The 20,966-nt window shown below is 41.2% G+C and overlaps 1 protein-coding gene across 1 annotated transcript in view; it reads right to left on the bottom strand.

The window, feature by feature from the left end:
* LOC139749045 (uncharacterized) overlaps nucleotides 1-20,966 on the bottom strand; it is a 410,591-nt gene that overhangs the window by 72,577 nt on the left and 317,048 nt on the right. Inside the window, exon 15 of the mRNA XM_071662507.1 lies at nucleotides 2,314-2,488. Within this exon, the coding sequence (XP_071518608.1) occupies nucleotides 2,314-2,488 (175 nt within the window). The remainder of the gene's footprint in view (nucleotides 1-2,313; nucleotides 2,489-20,966) is intronic.

Raw genomic sequence — 20,966 nt, 5'->3', positions numbered from 1 at the left:
ATAGTATGAAAAAAAAAAAAAAAAAAAAAAAAAAAAAAAAATATATATATATTTTATATATATTATCCCTGGGGATAGGGGATTAAGAATACTTCCCATGTATTCCCTGCGTGTCGTAGAAGGCGACTAAAAGGGGAGGGAGCGGGGGGGCTGGAAATCCTCCCCTCTCGGTTTTTTTTAATTTTCCAAAAGAAGGAACAGAGAATTGGGCCAGGTGAGGGTATTCCCTCAAAGGCCCAGTCCTCTGTTCTTAATGCTACCTCGCTAATGCGGGAAATGGCGAATAGTTTGAAAGAAAAAGATATATATATATATATATATATATATATATATATATATATATATATATATATATATATATATAGATATATATATATATATATATATTTTTTTTTCTTTGTCGCTGTCTCCCGCGTTTGCGAGGTAGCGCAAGGAAACAGATGAAAGAAATGGCCCAACCCACCCCCATACACATGTATATACATACGTCCACACACGCAAATATACATACCTACACAGCTTTCCATGGTTTACCCCAGACGCTTCACATGCCCTGATTCAATCCACTGACAGCACGTCAACCCCGGTTTACCACATCGCTCCAACTCACTCTATTCCTTGCCCTCCTTTCACCCTCCTGCATGTTCAGGCCCCGATCACACAAAATCTTTTTCACTCCATCTTTCCACCTCCAATTTGGTCTCCCTCTTCTCCTCATTCTCTCCACCTCCGACACATATATCCTCTTGGTCAATCTTTCCTCACTCATTCTCTCCATGTGACCAAACCATTTCAAAACACCCTCCTCTGCTCTCTCAACCACGCTCTTTTTATTTTCACACATCTCTCTTACCCTTACGTTACTTACTCGATCAAACCACCTCACACCACACATTGTCCTCAAACATCTCATTTCCAGCACATCCATCCTCCTGCGCACAACTCTATCCATAGTCCACGCCTCGCAACCATAAAACATTGTTGGAACCACTATTCCTTCAAACATACCCATTTTTGCTCTCTGAGATAATGTTCTCGACTTCCACACATTCTTCAAGGCTCCCAGAATTTTCGCCCCCTCCCCCACCCTATGATCCAATTCCGCTTTCATGGTTCCATCCGCTGCCAGATCCACTCCCAGATATCTAAAACACTTCACTTCCTCCAGTTTTTCTCCAGTGTGTGTGTGGGCATTTATGTATATACATGTGCACATGTGTATGTGGGTGGGTTGGGCCATTCTTTCGTCTGTTTCCTTGTGCTACCTCACTAACCCGGGAGACAATGTCAAAGTATAATAATAAAAAAAAACTTAAACATGTCGCTCTTAACGCTGCAAAAGACAAGAGCAAATAATAATTTACATAACATGTAATCCACAGGATTACTTGGATCATTAGGTAGACACATTAGGTACTAGTAGTTGATGGGGATATTAGGTAGTAACCTCTGAAAACACTGCAATAGAATTGCACTTTGCCAGTGACTTCTAAGGTCGAGCCGCTACAGCTTAAAAAGCAGCACAGGAGTTCACCAGGTATGGAAAATCTTTTGCTGTGGCCATCTCCTAAAGGGAATTCCTGATGTAAACAGGCATCAGAAATATAGAAAGATAGACAAATCCACAGGAGTGAAAAAGAGTTGCATCTCAGCTGTAAGTCATGCAGAATGAAACTGACGTGCTATGCCTGGGGAATGAGTCATGCTGCTGGTAGCCAGACTCTGCCCACTGGGCTGTGACTAGGTATGCTTGGGCTTAGAAACACCATATGAGTACATATCTGATGTAACTGATTAAAAAATTTCAGTGACCTGAACTCAGTGAATTATTCTGCAACATATTACACATAGTGGGTAAGATTACTGAGAATGTAGAATACAACATAAGACATCAAGCAGGTGAGATATGAACATCACAGCAGAACTCAAGAAGCTTAATGTCATTTCTCATGTTTCTGAAACATATGGTTTAATTATGCTGAAATCAGGAACTCTTACTTCTATACTTTTATACAAACCAAGAAAGAAAAAAAAAATCTCGATCAGGGAAACATGCCCAAGGGTGTGGTTAATATCTGGTATGCAAACCATATTTCCTGAAGTGCTCTCTCTTGATCCATAAGGCAGACTCTATGGGTGGAAAAATCTAAATCATTTGTAAGTACATCAAAGTGCTGGAACTATTTCAATGTCCTTCACTTTCAATAGGCGATCTAACCTAAAGAAAACTCAATATTTCAATTATAAATAAACTGCATATGTTACAATTTCACTTTTAAAAATCTGCTGATACATTTCTTTAATGATACTTACATAAAAACTTAGCTTCTCTGTGGGAGTCTATTACCCACTGCAATGACACTACATATCTACATGAAGAAATTGCACACATAAATTTGACTGTGCGTTGAGCTGTGGAAGAACCCATGACGAGATGAGTTGCTTCAACACTGGATCTGGCTAGGAACCCTCCCAATTCAAGCACCTTCTGTAAAATATATAAATATTTGAATCAGCTGAGTAACTCATTCAAACAGTACCCACAATCTCTCTTCCTATACCTCCATTCCCTCTTCCTGTGCCCCCTTTCTCTCCTTCCAAATTACTCACCTCACAAAATTCCTAGGCAACTCATAAATCTACTCTCTTTTTCTTCTATGACAAAATACACAAACAGGTAATTCTTCCTTTAGAATTCCTCCAGGTATCTTGTTCAAGCTGCTGTTACTGATTACATAATGGAGTACCACCCTTACAATGGGGGTAGTTCTACCACTTTGCAGTAACTCAATAAACTAACCACAGAGCAAGTTATGAATCAATTTTATTTTACCATCCTACAATGGGGGTAGTTCTACCACTTTGTGTAACTCAATAAACTAACCCCAGAGCAAGTTATGAATCAATTTTATATTTCTAACCTCAAAACTTAACATATTTTTTCCTATGCCATGCTGTTGGGTCTCCTTCCCTATTCTTTAGATATTGCTAGTTTCTCCCCCAAGTTCCTGGTTATTTATGTACCTCCACCATGAGGTAAACTACAAAATACTCAGGAAGATGCTGCATTGCACAATTATTGTGCAATGCTGTTTGTTTCTTACCCTATACTAGTAAGCTTCTCATGTCTTTCCTTAAAACCATGACGTTTTAAAAAGCAAGTTTTCCACTTCTTACAAATATTCTCAATGTTCTTCTCCTTCTTCTTCACTTTTTTCTCTTTTCTTTTAACCTATCTTTTTTAATGTGTTAAGCAAAGTGTTGCTTTAATGGCATCTGTCTTCATCTGGAAACTCAGCATTAAATTAATTCACATCTGCTTATAGTCCCACTGAGTCCTGATAAAATTTTCAAACTTACTCTGGCATCATCTGCAAAAGATGATATGAAGCTATGGTCTTTGTTTGCCAACATCTACCACACATGAGAATAAGAAACAGTGGAGGTGAAAGTATATCTAGGAATGAGATTTTTACCATACAAATGCCCAAAACTATCTGATTTTACAATAAACTGTGGTGATTTAACAGAAAGGGGTGGATCCAATTTTTCACTTTCCTATTTTAAAGATTTTGCAGTTAATGACACTTTAGTTGCATTTGTTAAAGACTTGCAAATTCTGTGTTTTACATCAGTATCTTATTTGTTCTCAAGTGCCACTTCATATGTAGCAAAAGAACAGGAAGAGACATGAGCTTCCCACCCTGAATCAATGCTGCTCAAGTAATGTAAACTGATCTTATGGGGTCAGTTATATTCCTCCTTTTGACTCTTTTAGTAACTCAAATGATACTGAATGTTAGTGCTATGGGTAGAGTGTCTGGAAATACATTTTCATCCCTTCAGGAATTGGGGAGGGGGCAATATGTGAATCACTTTCAAATAATGGGATTAAACCTGAGTCCTCTCTCCTATAGATACTGTTCATGCTATAGATATATTTAATTACTTTAAAGTATCATAGTTTCAAGAGTGAGGTCTTGGAGAATTTATGAGCATACTGTTTATAGCCCTCTTAAATATCTCTGACTCTGTGATAAAATTAGCTGTGTATGTCATAGCGGGAATATTTTTCAAGAAGTTACAGCAATTTTTGGCTCAATGATAACCAATTCATATCAATTCTTCACTTTTCCTATGATTCACATGATATTTTACATAAGGCCAGTCCTCATTTTAGAAGGAACCGTTTCCATTCTTTTCTTACTGATATGTGTCATATGGATGGTTTAATGCCTTTGCAGTCAATCTTTTCAAACATTTTTGTGGTGTTCTGCCACTCAGGAATGATATCTAATGCTCTGCTTAAAGCTCATTGTTTATCCCTTCCATTCTCATACATTTCATGCTGAAACTCAATCTACATAAATATGATAAAACCAATACACATTGGTGGTTTTGTTTTCATGCTGAAACTCAATTTCCATAAAATGATAAAATCAATACACATTGGTGGTTCTGTATCTGTTTGGTTGTCATCTATATACAATACATCTGAGATGGTCAAGTCTCATCAAGGCTTCATTGTGATAATGAAATACAAAATATAATTCTTTCCAGTTGGTTCTGCTGTTAAGGCATACTATATAATCCATCTTCTAGTTAGTATCACTATTAGTGTACAAATAAAATCCAAAAGAATTCCTTTCTGGGTATCTGGTCATCTGAAGTTCTTGGCTACACTGCTGTTTCTTCACCATTTTCACCATATTTGGTAAACTGAATTTTCTGAGAAGGACTTAATTTGGGACTAGGTTTCTGATACTATAATGACACAAGTCAATATTCCTTAACTGGTCTATAAATTCCTGTGGTTCCACATCTGATAGAAAACTGAAAGTTACTGTTTCTACTACACCATCTTTAACAGTCTAGTTAAGTAAATATCTAACTGGCAACCCAACTTCCCTTATCATCCTAACTATTCTGTAACACCCATATTGAGTAATTTAGGAACTGGCCTTTCCTACCCAAGTAAGCTCTTACGAAATTTCCAGTACGGCTGCAAAGACTGTCTTAGTTAGTAAATGACTTACAAAAGGGATACTATAATTTTTGCAGTTATGTCCCTGGATGATGATTACTATTGTAGAGAAGATGCATATTCAATTTTTCTGAATAGGAAAATTCTCTAAAAAGTTTACTGTTTTACTGTTCTGCTCCCTGTTGTAATATATGTTTCATTTATAACTTGGCAGTGAGAGTTATGCACTTCTTTGTAAATCTGCTAATTCATGTTTTTCTCTGTGACACTACATTGATTTTGGTGTATACCTGACCTCATGTATGATGATGAGGATGGGATGAAGTGGAAGAAGGCCTCAATATGATTATCATCAAGCAAGAGACAATTAAAACTGTGTACATGTGAGACAGACTTAGGAGTCAGCATCATTATTATCCTGCTACCAAAGTTCCAATTAAGTATAATAGCTGAGGAGATACACTCTGAGCTGTCAAACATCGGAACAGCTTTCAGGGAAATATTTGGCAAGATGTTCATATCCTACTTAAGGCTAAAACTATAGTATACTTCTCAAGTTTGGTTACCATACCTAAAGAAGCACAAAGAGTTAACAGAGAAGGCACAGTGGAGGGCAACAAAGATGGTACCATAGGCTTTAAATTTACTCACCATGGAAGAGAAAAACTGAATGGTGACCTGATCACTCTTTACTTCTTAAATCAGATCAATGATGCACATCTTTGAGAGATGTAAAGATAGAGCAACATGAGGACATAACATGATATACAGCAAGTAAACTGTTGAAAAAGATGTAAAATGGTAAATCTTTTTTATATACATAAAAGAGTGGCGGGTGAATGGAATGAAATGACTTGTAGACTTGTTTAATACCAACGGCATGCATGATTTTATGATGCTGTATGATAGGATAAAATGTTTAAGAGATGGGTCACCATGAGTGTAAACTCTTCCCTATACAGTGCAAACAGGTAATAATACACACACAGTCAGACAGCCAGCCACCAAAAAGAGCTCAGTCAGTCCTCCCTGTATTTTCAAGAAGGTCTACAGCTCTTGAAGCATTTCAAGTAAAAGTAAAGGGTGAGAGTAAAACCCCACATTACAGGAATAGCTAAGTCTTCCTCTAAGAAACTGGTTGTCCTGTAGAGATGTCAATACTATTTCACTTCTGAATAGTTGCTTCATTTATACAAGTTACTGATTTGTTCTTGTATGGAGTACTGCTCTCACATTTGGGGTGGTTCTATCTCTACGTCCTTACTTGACAGAATGGAGTCGAAAGCAATCCGCCTTATATAAAGTCCCAGGCTAACTTCCAAACTTGATCCTTGCAATGCAGTGCTAGTTCACTTTCCCTCTTCTACAAGTATCAGTTTGGTTTTTGCTCCTAAGAGCTGGCTGCTTGTGCCCACACTACTATCTAGACCACACAATACTCGGCAAACTGCTGCATCACGTGATTACTGTGCGGCCATCAGCAACTCAAGGGTGGTGCTGTTCTGACAACTACATACATGTCCACACACGCAAATATACATACATAAACATCTCAACGTATACATATATATATATACACACAAAGACATATACATACATACACATGTACATAATTCATACTGTCTGCCTTTATTTATTCCCATCGCCACCTCGCCACACATGGAATAACAATCCTCTCCCCCCTCATGTGTGCGAGGTAGCGCTAGGAAAAGACAACAAAGGCCCCATTCGTTCACACTCAGTCTCTAGCTGTCATGTAATAATGCAACAAAACCACAGCTCCCTTTCCACATCCAGGCCCCACAGAACTTTCCATGGTTTACCCCAGATGCTTCACATGCCCTTGTTCAATCCATTGACAGCACGTTGACCCCAGTATACCACATCATTCCAATTCACTCTATTCCTTGCACGCCTTTCACTCTCCTGCATGTTCAGGCCCCAATCACTCAAAATCTTTTTCATCCCATCTTTCCACCTCCAAATTGGTCTCCCACTTCTCCTCGTTCCCTCCACCTCTGACACATATATCCTCTTGGTTAATCTTTCCTCACTCATTCTCTCCATGTGACCAAACCATTTCAAAACACCCTCTTCTGCTCTCTCGACCACACTCTTTTCATTTCCACACATCTCTCTTACCCTTACATTACGTACTCGATCAAACCACCTCACACCACATATTGTCCTCAAACATCTCATTTCCAGCACATCCACCCTCCTGCGCACAACTCTATCCATAGCCCACACCTCGCAACCATACAACATTGTTGGAACCACTATTCCTTCAAACATACCCATTTTCGCTTTCCGAGATAATGTTCTCCACTTCCAAACATTCTTCAAGGCTCCCAGAATTTTCGCCCCCTCCTCCACCCTATGATTCACTTCCGCTTCCAAGGTTCCATCTGCTGCCAGATCCACTCCCAGAGATCTAAAATACTTTACTTCCTCCAGTTTTTTCTCCATTCAAACTCACCTCCCAATTGACTTGCCCCCAACCCTACTGTACATAATAACCTTGCTCTTATTCACATTTACTCTTAACTTTCTTCTTTCACACACTTTACCAAACTCAGTCACCAGCTTCTGCAGTTTCTCACATGAATTAGCCACCAGCGCTGTATAATCAGTGAACAACAAATGACTCACTTCCCAAGCTCTCTCATCCACAACAGACTGCATACTTGCCCTTCTTGCATTCACCTCCCTAACAACCCCATCCATAAACAAATTAAACAACCATGGAGACATCACACACACCCATACCGCAAACCTACATTCATTGAGAACCAATCACTTTCCTCTCTTCCTACACGTACACATGCCTTACATCCTCGATAAAAACTTTTCACTGCTTCTAACAACTTGCCTCCCACACCATATATTCTTAATACCTTCCACAGAGCATCTCTATCAACTCTATCACATGCCTTCTCCAGATCCATAAATGCTACATAAACATCCATTTTCTTTTCTAAGTATTTCTCGCATACATTCTTCAAAGCAAACACCTGATCCACACATCCTCTACCACTTCTGAAACCACACTCCTCTTCCCCAATCTGATGCTCTGTACATGCCTTCACCCTCTCAATCAATACCCTCCCCTATAATTCACTAGGAATACTCAACAAACTTATACCTCTGTAATTTGAGCACTCACTCTTATCCCCTTTGCCTTTGTACAATGGCACTATGCAAGCATTCCGCTAATCCTCAGGCACCTCACCATGAGTCATACAAACATTACATAACCTTACCAACCAGTCAACAATACAGTCACCCTCTTTTTTTAATAAATTCCACTGCAATACCATCCAAACCTGCTGCCTTTCTGGCTTTCATCTTCTGCAAAGCTTTTATTACCTCTTCTCTGATTACCAAATCATTTCCCCTAAACCTCCCACTTTGCACACCACCTCGACCAAAACACCCTATATCTGCCACTCTATCATCAAACACATTCAACAAACCTTCAAAATACTCACTCCATCTCCTTCTCACATCACTTCTCACTACTTGTTATCACCTCCCCATTAGCGCCCTTCACTGAAGTTCCCATTTGCTCCCTTGTCTTATGCACTTTATTTACCTCCTTCCAGAACATCTTTTTATTCTCCCTAAAATTTAATGATACTCTCTCACCCCAACTCTCATTTGCCCTCTTTTTCACCTCTTGCACCTTTCTCTTGACCTCCTGCCTCTTTCTTTTATACATCTCCCACTCATTTGCATTTTTTCCCTGCAAAAATCGTCCAAATGCCTCTCTCTTCTCTTTCACTAATACTCTTACTTCTTCATCCCACCACTCACTACCCTTTCTAATCTGCCCACCTCCCACACTTCTCATGCCACAAGCATCTTTTGCGCAAGCCATCACTGTTTCCCTAAATACATCCCATTACTCCCTCACCCCCCTTACCTCCTTTGTTCTCACCTTTTTCCATTCTGTGCTCAGTCTCTCCTGATACTTCCTCACACAAGTCTCCTTCCCAAGCTCACTTACTCTCACTACTCTCTTCACCCCAACATTCTCTCTTCTTTTCGGAAAACCCCTACAAATCTTCACCTTTGCCTCCAGCACATTAACATCCAAAAGTCTCTCTTTCGCACACCTGTCAATTAACATATAATTCAATAATGCTCTCTGGCCATCTCTCCTACTTACATACGTATACTTATGTATATCTCGCTTTTTAAACCAGGTATTCCCAATCACCAGTCCTTTTTCAGCACATAAATCTACAAGCTCTTCACCATTTCCATTTACAACAATGAACACCCCATGTATACCAATTATTCCCTTAACTGCCACATTACTCACCTTTGCATTCAAATCACCCATCACTATAACCCGGTCTCGTGGATTGCGCAAAAGATGCTTGTGGCATGAGAAGAGTGGGAGGTGGGCTGTTTAGAAAGGGTAGTGAGTGGTGGGATGAAGAAGTAAGAGTATTAGTGAAAGAGAAGAGAGAGGCATTTGGACGATTTTTGCAGGGAAAAAATGCAATTGAGTGGGAGAAGTATAAAAGAAAGAGACAGGAGGTCAAGAGAAAGGTGCAAGAGGTGAAAAAAAGGGCAAATGAGAGTTGGGGTAAGAGACTATCAGTAAATTTTAGGGAGAATAAAAAGATGTTCTGGAAGGAGGTAAATAGGGTGCGTAAGACAAGGGAGCAAATGGGAACTTCAGTGAAGGGCGTAAATGGGGAGGTGATAACAAGTAGTGGTGATGTGAGAAGGAGATGGAATGAGTATTTTGAAGGTTTGTTGAATGTGTCTGATGACAGAGTGGCAGATATAGGGTGTTTTGGTCGAGGTGGTGTGCAAAGTGAGAGGGTTAGGGAAAATGATTTGGTAAACAGAGAAGAGGTAGTAAAAGCTTTGCGGAAGATGAAAGCCGGCAAGGCAGCAGGTTTGGATGGTATTGCAGTGGAATTTATTAAAAAAGGGGGTGACTGTATTGTTGACTGGTTGGTAAGGTTATTTAATGTATGTATGACTCATGGTGAGGTGCCTGAGGATTGGCGGAATGCGTGCATAGTGCCATTGTACAAAGGCAAAGGGGATAAGAGTGAGTGCTCAAATTACAGAGGTATAAGTTTGTTGAGTATTCCTGGTAAATTATATGGGAGGGTATTGATTGAGAGGGTGAAGGCATGTACAGAGCATCAGATTGGGGAAGAGCAGTGCGGTTTCAGAAGTGGTAGAGGATGTGTGGATCAGGTGTTTGCTTTGAAGAATGTATGTGAGAAATACTTAGAAAAGCAAATGGATTTGTATGTAGCATTTATGGATCTGGAGAAGGCATATGATAGAGTTGATAGAGATGCTCTCTGGAAGGTATTAAGAATATATGGTGTGGGAGGCAAGTTGATAGAAGCAGTGAAAAGTTTTTATCGAGGATGTAAGGCATGTGTACGTGTAGGAAGAGAGGAAAGTGATTGGTTCTCAGTGAATGTAGGTTTGCGGCAGGGGTGTGTGATGTCTCCATAGTTGTTTAATTTGTTTATGGATGGGGTTGTTAGGGAGGTAAATGCAAGAGTCCTGGAAAGAGGGGCAAGTATGAAGTCTGTTGGGGATGAGAGAACTTGGGAAGTGAGTCAGTTGTTGCTCGCTGATGATACAGCGCTGGTGGCTGATTCATGTGAGAAACTGCAGAAGCTGGTGACTGAGTTTGGTAAAGTGTGTGGAAGAAGAAAGTTAAGAGTAAATGTGAATAAGAGCAAGGTTATTAGGTACAGTAGGGTTGAGGGTCAAGTCAATTGGGAGGTGAGTTTGAATGGAGAAAAACTGGAGGAAGTGAAGTGTTTTAGATATCTGGGAGTGGATCTGTCAGCGGATGGAACCATGGAAGCGGAAGTGGATCATAGGGTGGGGGAGGGGGCGAAAATTTTGGGAGCCTTGAAAAATGTGTGGAAGTCGAGAACATTATCTCGGAAAGCAAAAATGGGTATGTTTGAAGGAATAGTGGTTCCAACAATGTTGTATGGTTGCGAGGCGTGGGCTATGGATAGAGTTGTGCGCAGGAGGATGGATGTGCTGGAAATGAGATGTTTGAGGACAATGTGTGGTGTGAGGTGGTTTGATCGAGTAAGTAATGTAAGGGTAAGAGAGATGTGTGGAAATAAAAAGAGCGTGGTTGAGAGAGCAGAAGAGGGTGTTTTGAAATGGTTTGGGCACATGGAGAGAATGAGTGAGGAAAGATTGACCAAGAGGATATATGTGTCGGAGGTGGAGGGAACGAGGAGAAGAGGGAGACCAAATTGGAGGTGGAAAGATGGAGTGAAAAAGATTTTGTGTGATCGGGGCCTGAACATGCAGGAGGGTGAAAGGAGGGCAAGGAATAGAGTGAATTGGAGCGATGTGGTATACAGGGGTTGACGTGCTGTCAGTGGAGTGAATCAAGGCATGTGAAGCGTCTGGGGTAAACCATGGAAAGCTGTGTAGGTATGTATATTTGTGTGTGTGGACGTGTGTATGTACATGTGTATGGGGGGGGGGGTTGGGCCATTTCTTTTGTCTGTTTCCTTGCGCTACCTCGCAAACGCGGGAGACAGCGACAAGGTATAAAAAAAAAAAAAAAAAAAAAAATATATATATATATATCTCGGAAAGCAAAAATGGGTATGTTTGAAGGAATAGTGGTTCCAACAATGTTGTATGGTTGCGAGGCGTGGGCTATGGATAGAGTTGTGCGCAGGAGGATGGATGTGCTGGAAATGAGATGTTTGAGGACAATGTGTGGTGTGAGGTGGTTTGATCGAGTGAGTAACGTAAGGGTAAGAGAGATGTGTGGAAATAAAAAGAGCGTGGTTGAGAGAGCAGAAGATGGTGTTTTGAAGTGGTTTGGGCACATGGAGAGAATGAGTGAGGAAAGATTGACCAAGAGGATATATGTGTCGGAGGTGGAGGGAACGAGGAGAAGAGGGAGACCAAATTGGAGGTGGAAAGATGGAGTGAAAAAGATTTTGTGTGATCGGGGCCTGAACATGCAGGAGGGTGAAAAGAGGGCAAGGAATAGGGTGAATTGGAGCGATGTGGTATACCGGGGTTGACGTGCTGTCAGTAGATTGAATCAAGGCATGTGAAGCGTCTGGGGTGAACCATGGAAAGCTGTGTAGGTATGTATATTTGCGTGTGTGGACGTATGTATATACATGTGTATGGGGGGGGGGGGTTGGGCCATTTCTTTCGTCTGTTTCCTTGCGCTACCTCGCAAACGCGGGAGACAGCGACAAAGTATAATAAATAAATAAATATATATATATATATATATATATATATATATATATATATATATATATATATATATATATATATATATATATCTTTTTTTAACTATTCGCCATTTCCCGCGTTAGCGAGGTAGCGTTAAGAACAGAGGACTGGGCCTTTTTTGGAATATCCTCACCTGGCCCCCTCTGTTCCTTCTTTTGGAAAATTAAAAAAAAAAAGAGAGGGGAGGATTTCCTGCCCCCCGCTCCCTCCCCTTTTAGTCGCCTTCTACGACACACAGGGAATACGTGGGAAGTATTCTTAATCCCCTATCCCCAGGGATAATATATATATATATATATATATATATATATATATATATATATATATATATATATATATATATATATATTTTTTTTTTATACTTTGTCGCTGTCTCCCGCGTTTGCGAGGTAGCGCAAGGAAACAGACGAAAGAAATGGCCCAACCCCCCCCCCCATACACATGTATATACATATGTCCACACACGCAAATATACATACCTACACAGCTTTCCATGGTTTACCCCAGACGCTTCACATGCCTTGATTCAATCCACTGACAGCACGTCAACCCCGGTATACCACATCGCTCCAATTCACTCTATTCCTTGCCCTCCTTTCACCCTCCTGCATGTTCAGGCCCCGATCACACAAAATCTTTTTCACTCGATCTTTCCACCTCCAATTTGGTCTCCCTCTTCTCCTTGCTCCCTCCACCTCCGACACATATATCCTCTTGGTCAATCTTTCCTCACTCATCCTCTCCATGTGCCCAAACCACTTCAAAACACCCTCTTCTGCTCTCTCAACCACGCTCTTTTTATTTCCACACATCTCTCTTACCCTTACGTTACTCACTCGATCAAACCACCTCACACCACACATTGTCCTCAAACATCTTATTTCCAGCACATCCATCCTCCTGCGAACAACTCTATCCATAGCCCACGCCTCGCAACCATACAACATTGTTGGAACCACTATTCCTTCAAACATACCCATTTTTGCTTTCCGAGATAATGTTCTCGACTTCCACACATTCTTCAAGGCCCCCAGGATTTTCGCCCCCTCCCCCACCCTATGATCCACTTCCGCTTCCATGGTTCCATCCGCTGCCAGATCCACTCCCAGATATCTAAAACACTTCACTTCCTCCAGTTTTTCTCCATTCAAACTCACCTCCCAATTGACTTGACCCTCAACCCTACTGTACCTAATAACCTTGCTCTTATTCACATTTACTCTTAACTTTCTTCTTCCACACACTTTTCCAAACTCAGTCACCAGCTTCTGCAGTTTCTCACATGAATCAGCCACCAGCGCTGTATCATCAGCGAACAACAACTGACACTTCCCAAACTCTCTCATCCCCAACAGACTTCATACTTGCCCCTCTTTCCAAAACTCTTGCATTTACCTCCCTAACAACCCCATCCATAAACAAATTAAACAACCATGGAGACATCACACACCCCTGCCGCAAACCTACATTCACTGAGAACCAATTACTTTCCTCTCTTCCTACACATACACATGCCTTACATCCTCGATAAAAACTTTTCACTGCTTCTAACAACTTTCCTCCCACACCATATATTCTTAATACCTTCCACAGAGCATCTCTATCAACTCTATCATATGCCTTCTCCAGATCCATAAATGGTACATACAAATCCATTTGCTTTTCTAAGTATTTCTCACATACATTCTTCAAAGCAAACACCTGATCCACACATCCTCTACCACTTCTGAAACCACACTGCTCTTCCCCAATCTGATGCTCTGTACATGCCTTCACCCTCTCAATCAATACCCTCCCATATAATTTACCAGGAATACTCAACAAACTTATACCTCTGTAATTTGAGCACTCACTCTTATCCCCTTTGCCTTTGTACAATGGCACTATGCACGCATTCCGCCAATCCTCAGGCACCTCACCATGAGTCATACATACATTAAATAACCTTACCAACCAGTCAACAATACAGTCACCCCCCTTTTTAATAAATTCCACTGCAATACCATCCAAACCTGCTGCCTTGCCGGCTTTCATCTTCCGCAAAACTTTCACTACCTCTTCTCTGTTTACCAAATCATTTTCCCTAACCCTCTCACTTTTAGTGAAAGAGAAGAGAGAGGCATTTGGACGATTTTTGCAGGGAAAAAATGCAATTGAGTGGGAGATGTGTAAAAGAAAGAGACAGGAGGTCAAGAGAAAGGTGCAAGAGGTGAAAAAAAGGGCAAATGAGAGTTGGGGTGAGAAAGTATCATTAAATTTTAGGGGGAATAAAAAGATGTTCTGGAAGGAGGTAAATAAAGTGCGTAAGACAAGGGAGCAAATGGGAACTTCAGTGAAGGGCGCAAATGGGGAGGTGATAACAAGTAGTGGTGATGTGAGAAGGAGATGGAGTGAGTATTTTGAAGGTTTGTTGAATGTGTTTGGTGATAGAGTGGCAGATATAGGGTGTTTTGGTCGAGGTGGTGTGCAGAGTGAGAGGGTTAGGGAAAATATATATATATATATATATATATATATATATATATATATATATATATATATATATATATATATATATATATTTTTTTTTTTTTTTTTTTTTATACTTTGTCGCTGTCTCCCGCGTTTGCGAGGTAGCGCAAGGAAACAGACGAAAGAAATGGCCCAACCCCCCCCCATACACATGTACATACACACGTCCACACACGCAAATATACATACCTACACAGCTTTCCATGATTTACCCCAGACGCTTCACATGCCCTGATTCAATCCACTGACAGCACGTCAACCCCTGTATACCACATGACTCCAATTCACTCTATTTCTTGCCCTCCTTTCACCCTCCTGCATGTTCAGGCCCCGATCACACAAAATCTTTTTCACTCCATCTTTCCACCTCCAATTTGGTCTCCCTCTTCTCCTCGTTCCCTCCACCTCCGACACATATATCCTCTTGGTCAATCTCTCCTCACTCATTCTCTCCATGTGCCCAAACCATTTCAAAACACCCTCTTCTGCTCTCTCAACCACGCTCTTTTTATTTCCACACATCTCTCTTACCCTTACGTTACTTACTCGATCAAACCACCTCACACCACACATTGTCCTCAAACATCTCATTTCCAGCACATCCATCCTCCTGCGCACATCTCTATCCATAGCCCACGCCTCGCAACCATACAACATTGTTGGAACCACTATTCCCTCAAACATACCCATTTTTGCTTTCCGAGATAATGTTCTCGACTTCCACACATTTTTCAAGGCTCCCAAAATTTTCGCCCCCTCCCCCACCCTATGATCCACTTCCGCTTCCATGGTTCCATCCGCTGACAGATCCACTCCCAGATATCTAAAACACTTCACTTCCTCCAGTTTTTCTCCATTCAAACTCACCTCCCAATTGACTTGACCCTCACCCCTACTGTACCTAATAACCTTGCTCTTATTCACATTTACTCTCAACTTTCTTCTTCCACACACTTTACCAAACTCAGTCACCAGCTTCTGCAGTTTCTCACATGAATCAGCCACCAGCGCTGTATCATCAGCGAACAACAACTGACTCACTTCCCAAGCTCTCTCATCCCCAACAGACTTCATACTTACCCCTCTTTCCAGGACTCTTGCATTTACCTCCCTTACAACCCCATCCATAAACAAATTAAACAACCATGGAGACATCACACACCCCTGCCGCAAACCTACATTCACTGAGAACCAATCACTTTCCTCTCTTCCTACACGTACACATGCCTTACATCCTCGATAAAAACTTTTCACTGCTTCTAACAACTTGCCTCCCACACCATATATTCTTAATACCTTCCACAGAGCATCTCTATCAACTCTATCATATGCCTATATATATATATATATATATATATATATATATATATATATATATATATATATATATATATATATATATATATATATTTACATTACTTACATGTGGTTTGGGCACATGGAGAGAATGAGTGAGGAGAGATTGACCAAGAGGATATATGTGTCGGAGGTGGAGGGAACGAGGAGAAGAGGGAGACCAAATTGGAGGTGGAAAGATGGAGTGAAAAAGATTTTGTGTGATCGGGGCCTGAACATGCAGGAGGGTGAAAGGAGGGCAAGAAATAGAGTGAATTGGAGTCATGTGGTATACAGGGGTTGACGTGCTGTCAGTGGACTGAAGCAAGGCATGTGAAGCGTCTGGGGTAAACCATGGAAAGCTGTGTAGGTATGTATATTTGCGTGTGTGGACGTGTGTATATACATGTGTATGGGGGGGGGTTGGGCCATTTCTTTCGTCTGTTTCCTTGCGCTACCTCGCAAACGCGGGAGACAGCGACAAAGTATAAAAAAAAAAAAAAAAAAAAATATATATATATGACCTCCTCCCCTCCTTGTATTTTTTAACTTTCTAAAATGGGAAACAGAAGAAGGAGTCACGCAGGGAGTGCTCATCCTCCTCGAAGGCTCAGACTGGGGTGTCTAAATGTGTGTGGATGTAACCAAGATGTGAAAAATGGAGAGATAGGTCGTATGTTTGAGGAAAGGAACCTGGATGTTTTGGCTCTGAGTGAAACGAAGCTCAAGGGTAAAGGGGAAGAGTGGTTTGGGAATGTCTTGGGAGTAAAGTCAGGGGTTAGTGAGAGGACAAGAGCAAGGGAAGGAGTAGCAGTACTCCTGAAACAGGAGTTGTGGGAGTATGTGATAGAATGTAAGAAAGTAAATTCTCGATTAATATGGGTAAAACTGAAAGTTGATGGAGAGAGATGGGTGATTATTGGTGCATATGCACCTGGGCATGAGAAGAAAGATCATGAGAGGCAAGTGTTTTGGGAGCAGCTGAATGAGTGTGTTAGTGGTTTTGATGCACGAGACCGGGTTATAGTGATGGGTGATTTGAATGCAAAGGTGAGTAATTTGGCAGTTGAGGGAATAATTGGTATACATGGGGTGTTCAGTGTTGTAAATGGAAATGGTGAAGAGCTTGTAGATTTATGTGCTGAAAAAGGACTGGTGATTGGGAATACCTGGTTTAAAAAGCGAGATATACATAAGTATACGTATGTAAGTAGGAGAGATGGCCAGAGAGCGTTATTGGATTACGTGTTAATTGACAGGCGCGTGAAAGAGAGACTTTTGGATGTTAATGTGCTGAGAGGTGCAACTGGAGGGATGTCTGATCATTATCTAGTAGAGGCTAAGGCGAAGATTTGTATGGGTTTTCAGAAAAGAAGAGTGAATGTTGGGGTAAAGAGGGTGGTAAGAGTAAGTGAGCTTGGGAAGGAGACTTGTGTGAGGAAGTACCAGGAGAGACTGAGTACAGAATGGAAAAAGGTGAGAACAATGGAAGTAAGGGGAGTGGGGGACGAATGGGATGTATTTAGGGAATCAGTAATGGCTTGCGCAAAAGATGCTTGTGGCATGAGAAGAGTGGGAGGTGGGTTGATTAGAAAGGGTAGTGAGTGGTGGGATGAATAAGTAAGATTATTAGTGAAAGAGAAGAGAGAGGCATTTGGACGATTTTTGCAGGGAAAAAATGCAAATGAGTGGGAGATGTATAAAAGAGAGAGACAGGAGGTCAAGAGAAAGGTGCAAGAGGTGAAAAAGAGGGCAAATGAGAGTTGGGGTGAGAGAGTATCATTAAATTTTAGGGAGAATAAAAAGATGTTCTAGAAGGAGGTAAATAAAGTGCGTAAGACAAGGGAGCAAATGGGAACTTCAGTGAAGGGCGCAAATGGGGAGGTGATAACAAGTAGTGGTGATGTGAGAAGGAGATGGAGTGAGTATTTTGAAGGTTTGTTGAATGTGTTTGATGATAGAGTGGCAGATATAGGGTGTTTTGGTCAAGGTGGTGTGCAAAGTGAGAGGGTTAGGGAAAATGATTTGGTAAACAGAGAAGAGGTAGTAAAAGCTTTGCGGAAGATGAAAGCCGACAAGGCAGCAGGTTTGGATGGTATTGCAGTGGAATTTATTAAAAAAGGGGGTGACTGTATTAATGACTGGTTGGTAAGGTTACTTAATGTATGTATGACTCATGGTGAGGTGCCTGAGGATTGGCAGAATGCGTGCATAGTGCCATTGTACAAAGGCAAAGGGGATAAGAGTGAGTGCTCAAATTACAGAGGTATAAGTTTGTTGAGTATTCTTGGTAAATTATATGGGAGGGTACTGATTGTGAGGGTGAAGGCATGTACAGAGCATCAGATTGGGGAAGAGCAGTGTGGTTTCAGAAGTGGTAGAGGATGTGTGGATCAGGTGTTTGCTTTGAAGAATGTATGTGAAAAATACTTAGAAAAGCAAATGGATTTGTATGTAGCATTTATGGATCTGGAGAAGGCATATGATACAGTTGATAGAGATGCTCTGTGGAAGGTATTAAGAATATATGGTGTGGGAGGCAAGTTGTTAGAAGCAGTGAAAAGTTTTTATCAAGGATGTGAGGCATGTGTATGTGTAGGAAGAGAGGAAAGTGATTGGTTCTCAGTGAATGTAGGTTTGCGGCAGGGGTGTGTGATGTCTCCATGGTTGTTTAATTTGTTTATGGATGGGGTTGTTAGGGAGGTGAATGCAAGAGTTTTGGAAAGAGGGGCAAGTATGAAGTCTATTGGGGATGAGAGAGCTTGGGAAATGAGTCAGTTGTTGTTCGCTGATGATACAGCGCTGGTGGCTGATTCATGTGAGAAACTGCAGAAGCTGATGACTGAGTTTGGTAAAGTGTGTGAAAGAAGAAAGTTAAGAGTAAATGTGAATAAGAGTAAGGTTATTAGGTACAGTAGGGTTGAAGGTCAAGTCAATTGGGAGGTAAGTTTGAATGGAGCAAAACTGGAGGAAGTAAAGTGTTTTAGATATCTGGGAGTGGATCTGGCAGCAGATGGAACCATGGAAGCAGAATTGGATCATAGGGTGGGGGAGGGGGCGAATATCCTGGGAGCCTTGAAGAATGTGTGGAAGTCGAGAACATTATCTCAGAAAGCAAAAATGGGTATGTTTGAAGGAATAGTGGTTCCAACAATGTTGTATGGTTGCGAGGCGTGGGCTATGGATAGAGTTGTGCGCAGGAGGATGGATGTGCTGGAAATGAGATGTTTGAGGACAATGTGTGGTGTGAGGTGGTTTGATCGAGTAAGTAACGTAAGGGTAAGAGAGATGTGTGGAAATAAAAAGAGCGTGGTTGAGAGAGCAGAAGAGGGTGTTTTGAAATGGTTTGGGCACATGGAGAGAATGAGTGAGGAAAGATTGACCAAGAGGATATATGTGTCGGAGGTGGAGGGAACGAGCAGAAGTGGGAGACCAAATTGGAGGTGGAAAGATGGAGTGAAAAAGATTTTGTGTGATCGGGGCCTGAACATGCAGGAGGGTGAAAGGAGGGCAAGGAATAGAGTGAATTGGATCGATGTGGTATACCGGGGTTGACGTGCTGTCAGTGGATTGAATCAGGGCATGTGAAGCGTCTGGGGTAAACCATGGAAAGCTGTGTAGGTATGTATATTTGCGTGTGTGGACGTATGTATATACATGTGTATGGGGGTGTGTTGGGCCATTTCTTTCATCTGTTTCCTTGCGCTACCTCGCAAACGCGGGAGACAGCGACAAAGCAAAAAAAAAAAATATATATGACAATCTAACCTAACCAGTCATACACACACATATATATATATAAACACCCATACGAGCAAATATACATACATATACATACACATACAGAAACATATACATATATACACATGTACATATTCATACTTGCTTGCCTTCATCCATTTCTGTTGCTCCCCCACCACACAGGAAATAGTGTCGCTACCCTCTACTTCAGCGAGGTAGCAGCAGGAAAATAGACAGTAAAAGGCCCCATTCATTCACACTGTCTCCAGCTGTCATGTGTAATGCACTGAAACCACAGCTCCCCATCCACATCCAGTCCCCACACACCTTTTCATGGTTTACCCCAGATGCTTCTAAGCAGGTTGACACCGGTATACCACATCATTCCATTTCACTCCACTCCTTGCATGCCTCTCACCCTCATGTATGTTCAGGCCCCGATTGCTCACAATCTTTTTCACTCCATCCTTCCACCTCCAATTTGATCTTCCACTTCTTGTTCCCTTCACCTCTGAAACATATATCCATTTTGTCAACCTTTCCTCACTCATTTTCTCCATATGTCTGAAACATTTCAACACAACCTCCTCTGCTCTCTCAATCACACTCTATTTATTTCCACACAACCCTCTTATCCTTTCGTTACTTAACCGATCAAACCACCTAACACCACATATTGTCCTCAAACGTTTCATTTCCAACACACCCACCCTCTCTGTACAACCCTATCTACAGCCCATGCCTTGCAATCATATAACATAGAACTATTATTCCTTCAAACATACCCATTTTTGCTCTCCATGATAACGTTCTCTCCTTCCACACATTCTTCGTGACTCCCAGAACCTTTTTCCCTTCCCCATCCTGTGATTTATTTTCACTTCCATGGTTCCATCCGCTGATAAGTCCACTCCCAGACATCTACAATACTTCACTTCCTCCAATTTTTCTACTTTCAAACTTACATCCCAATTAACTTGTCCCTCAACCCTACTGAACCTAATAACCTTGCTCTTATTCTCATTTGAAAAAGAAAATAGTGGGGAATCCATTGTCCAGTAGTGTATAGTTATACTACATACTGGAAGTATGCAGTGATATAATCTTGGTAGTA

Source organism: Panulirus ornatus, chromosome 1 (assembly GCF_036320965.1).
Source record: "Panulirus ornatus isolate Po-2019 chromosome 1, ASM3632096v1, whole genome shotgun sequence".
Classification (NCBI taxonomy): Eukaryota; Metazoa; Arthropoda; class Malacostraca; order Decapoda; family Palinuridae; genus Panulirus; species Panulirus ornatus.
The sequence above is the reverse complement of the archived record's forward strand: the minus strand, read 5'-3'. Positions and strand labels throughout refer to the sequence as shown.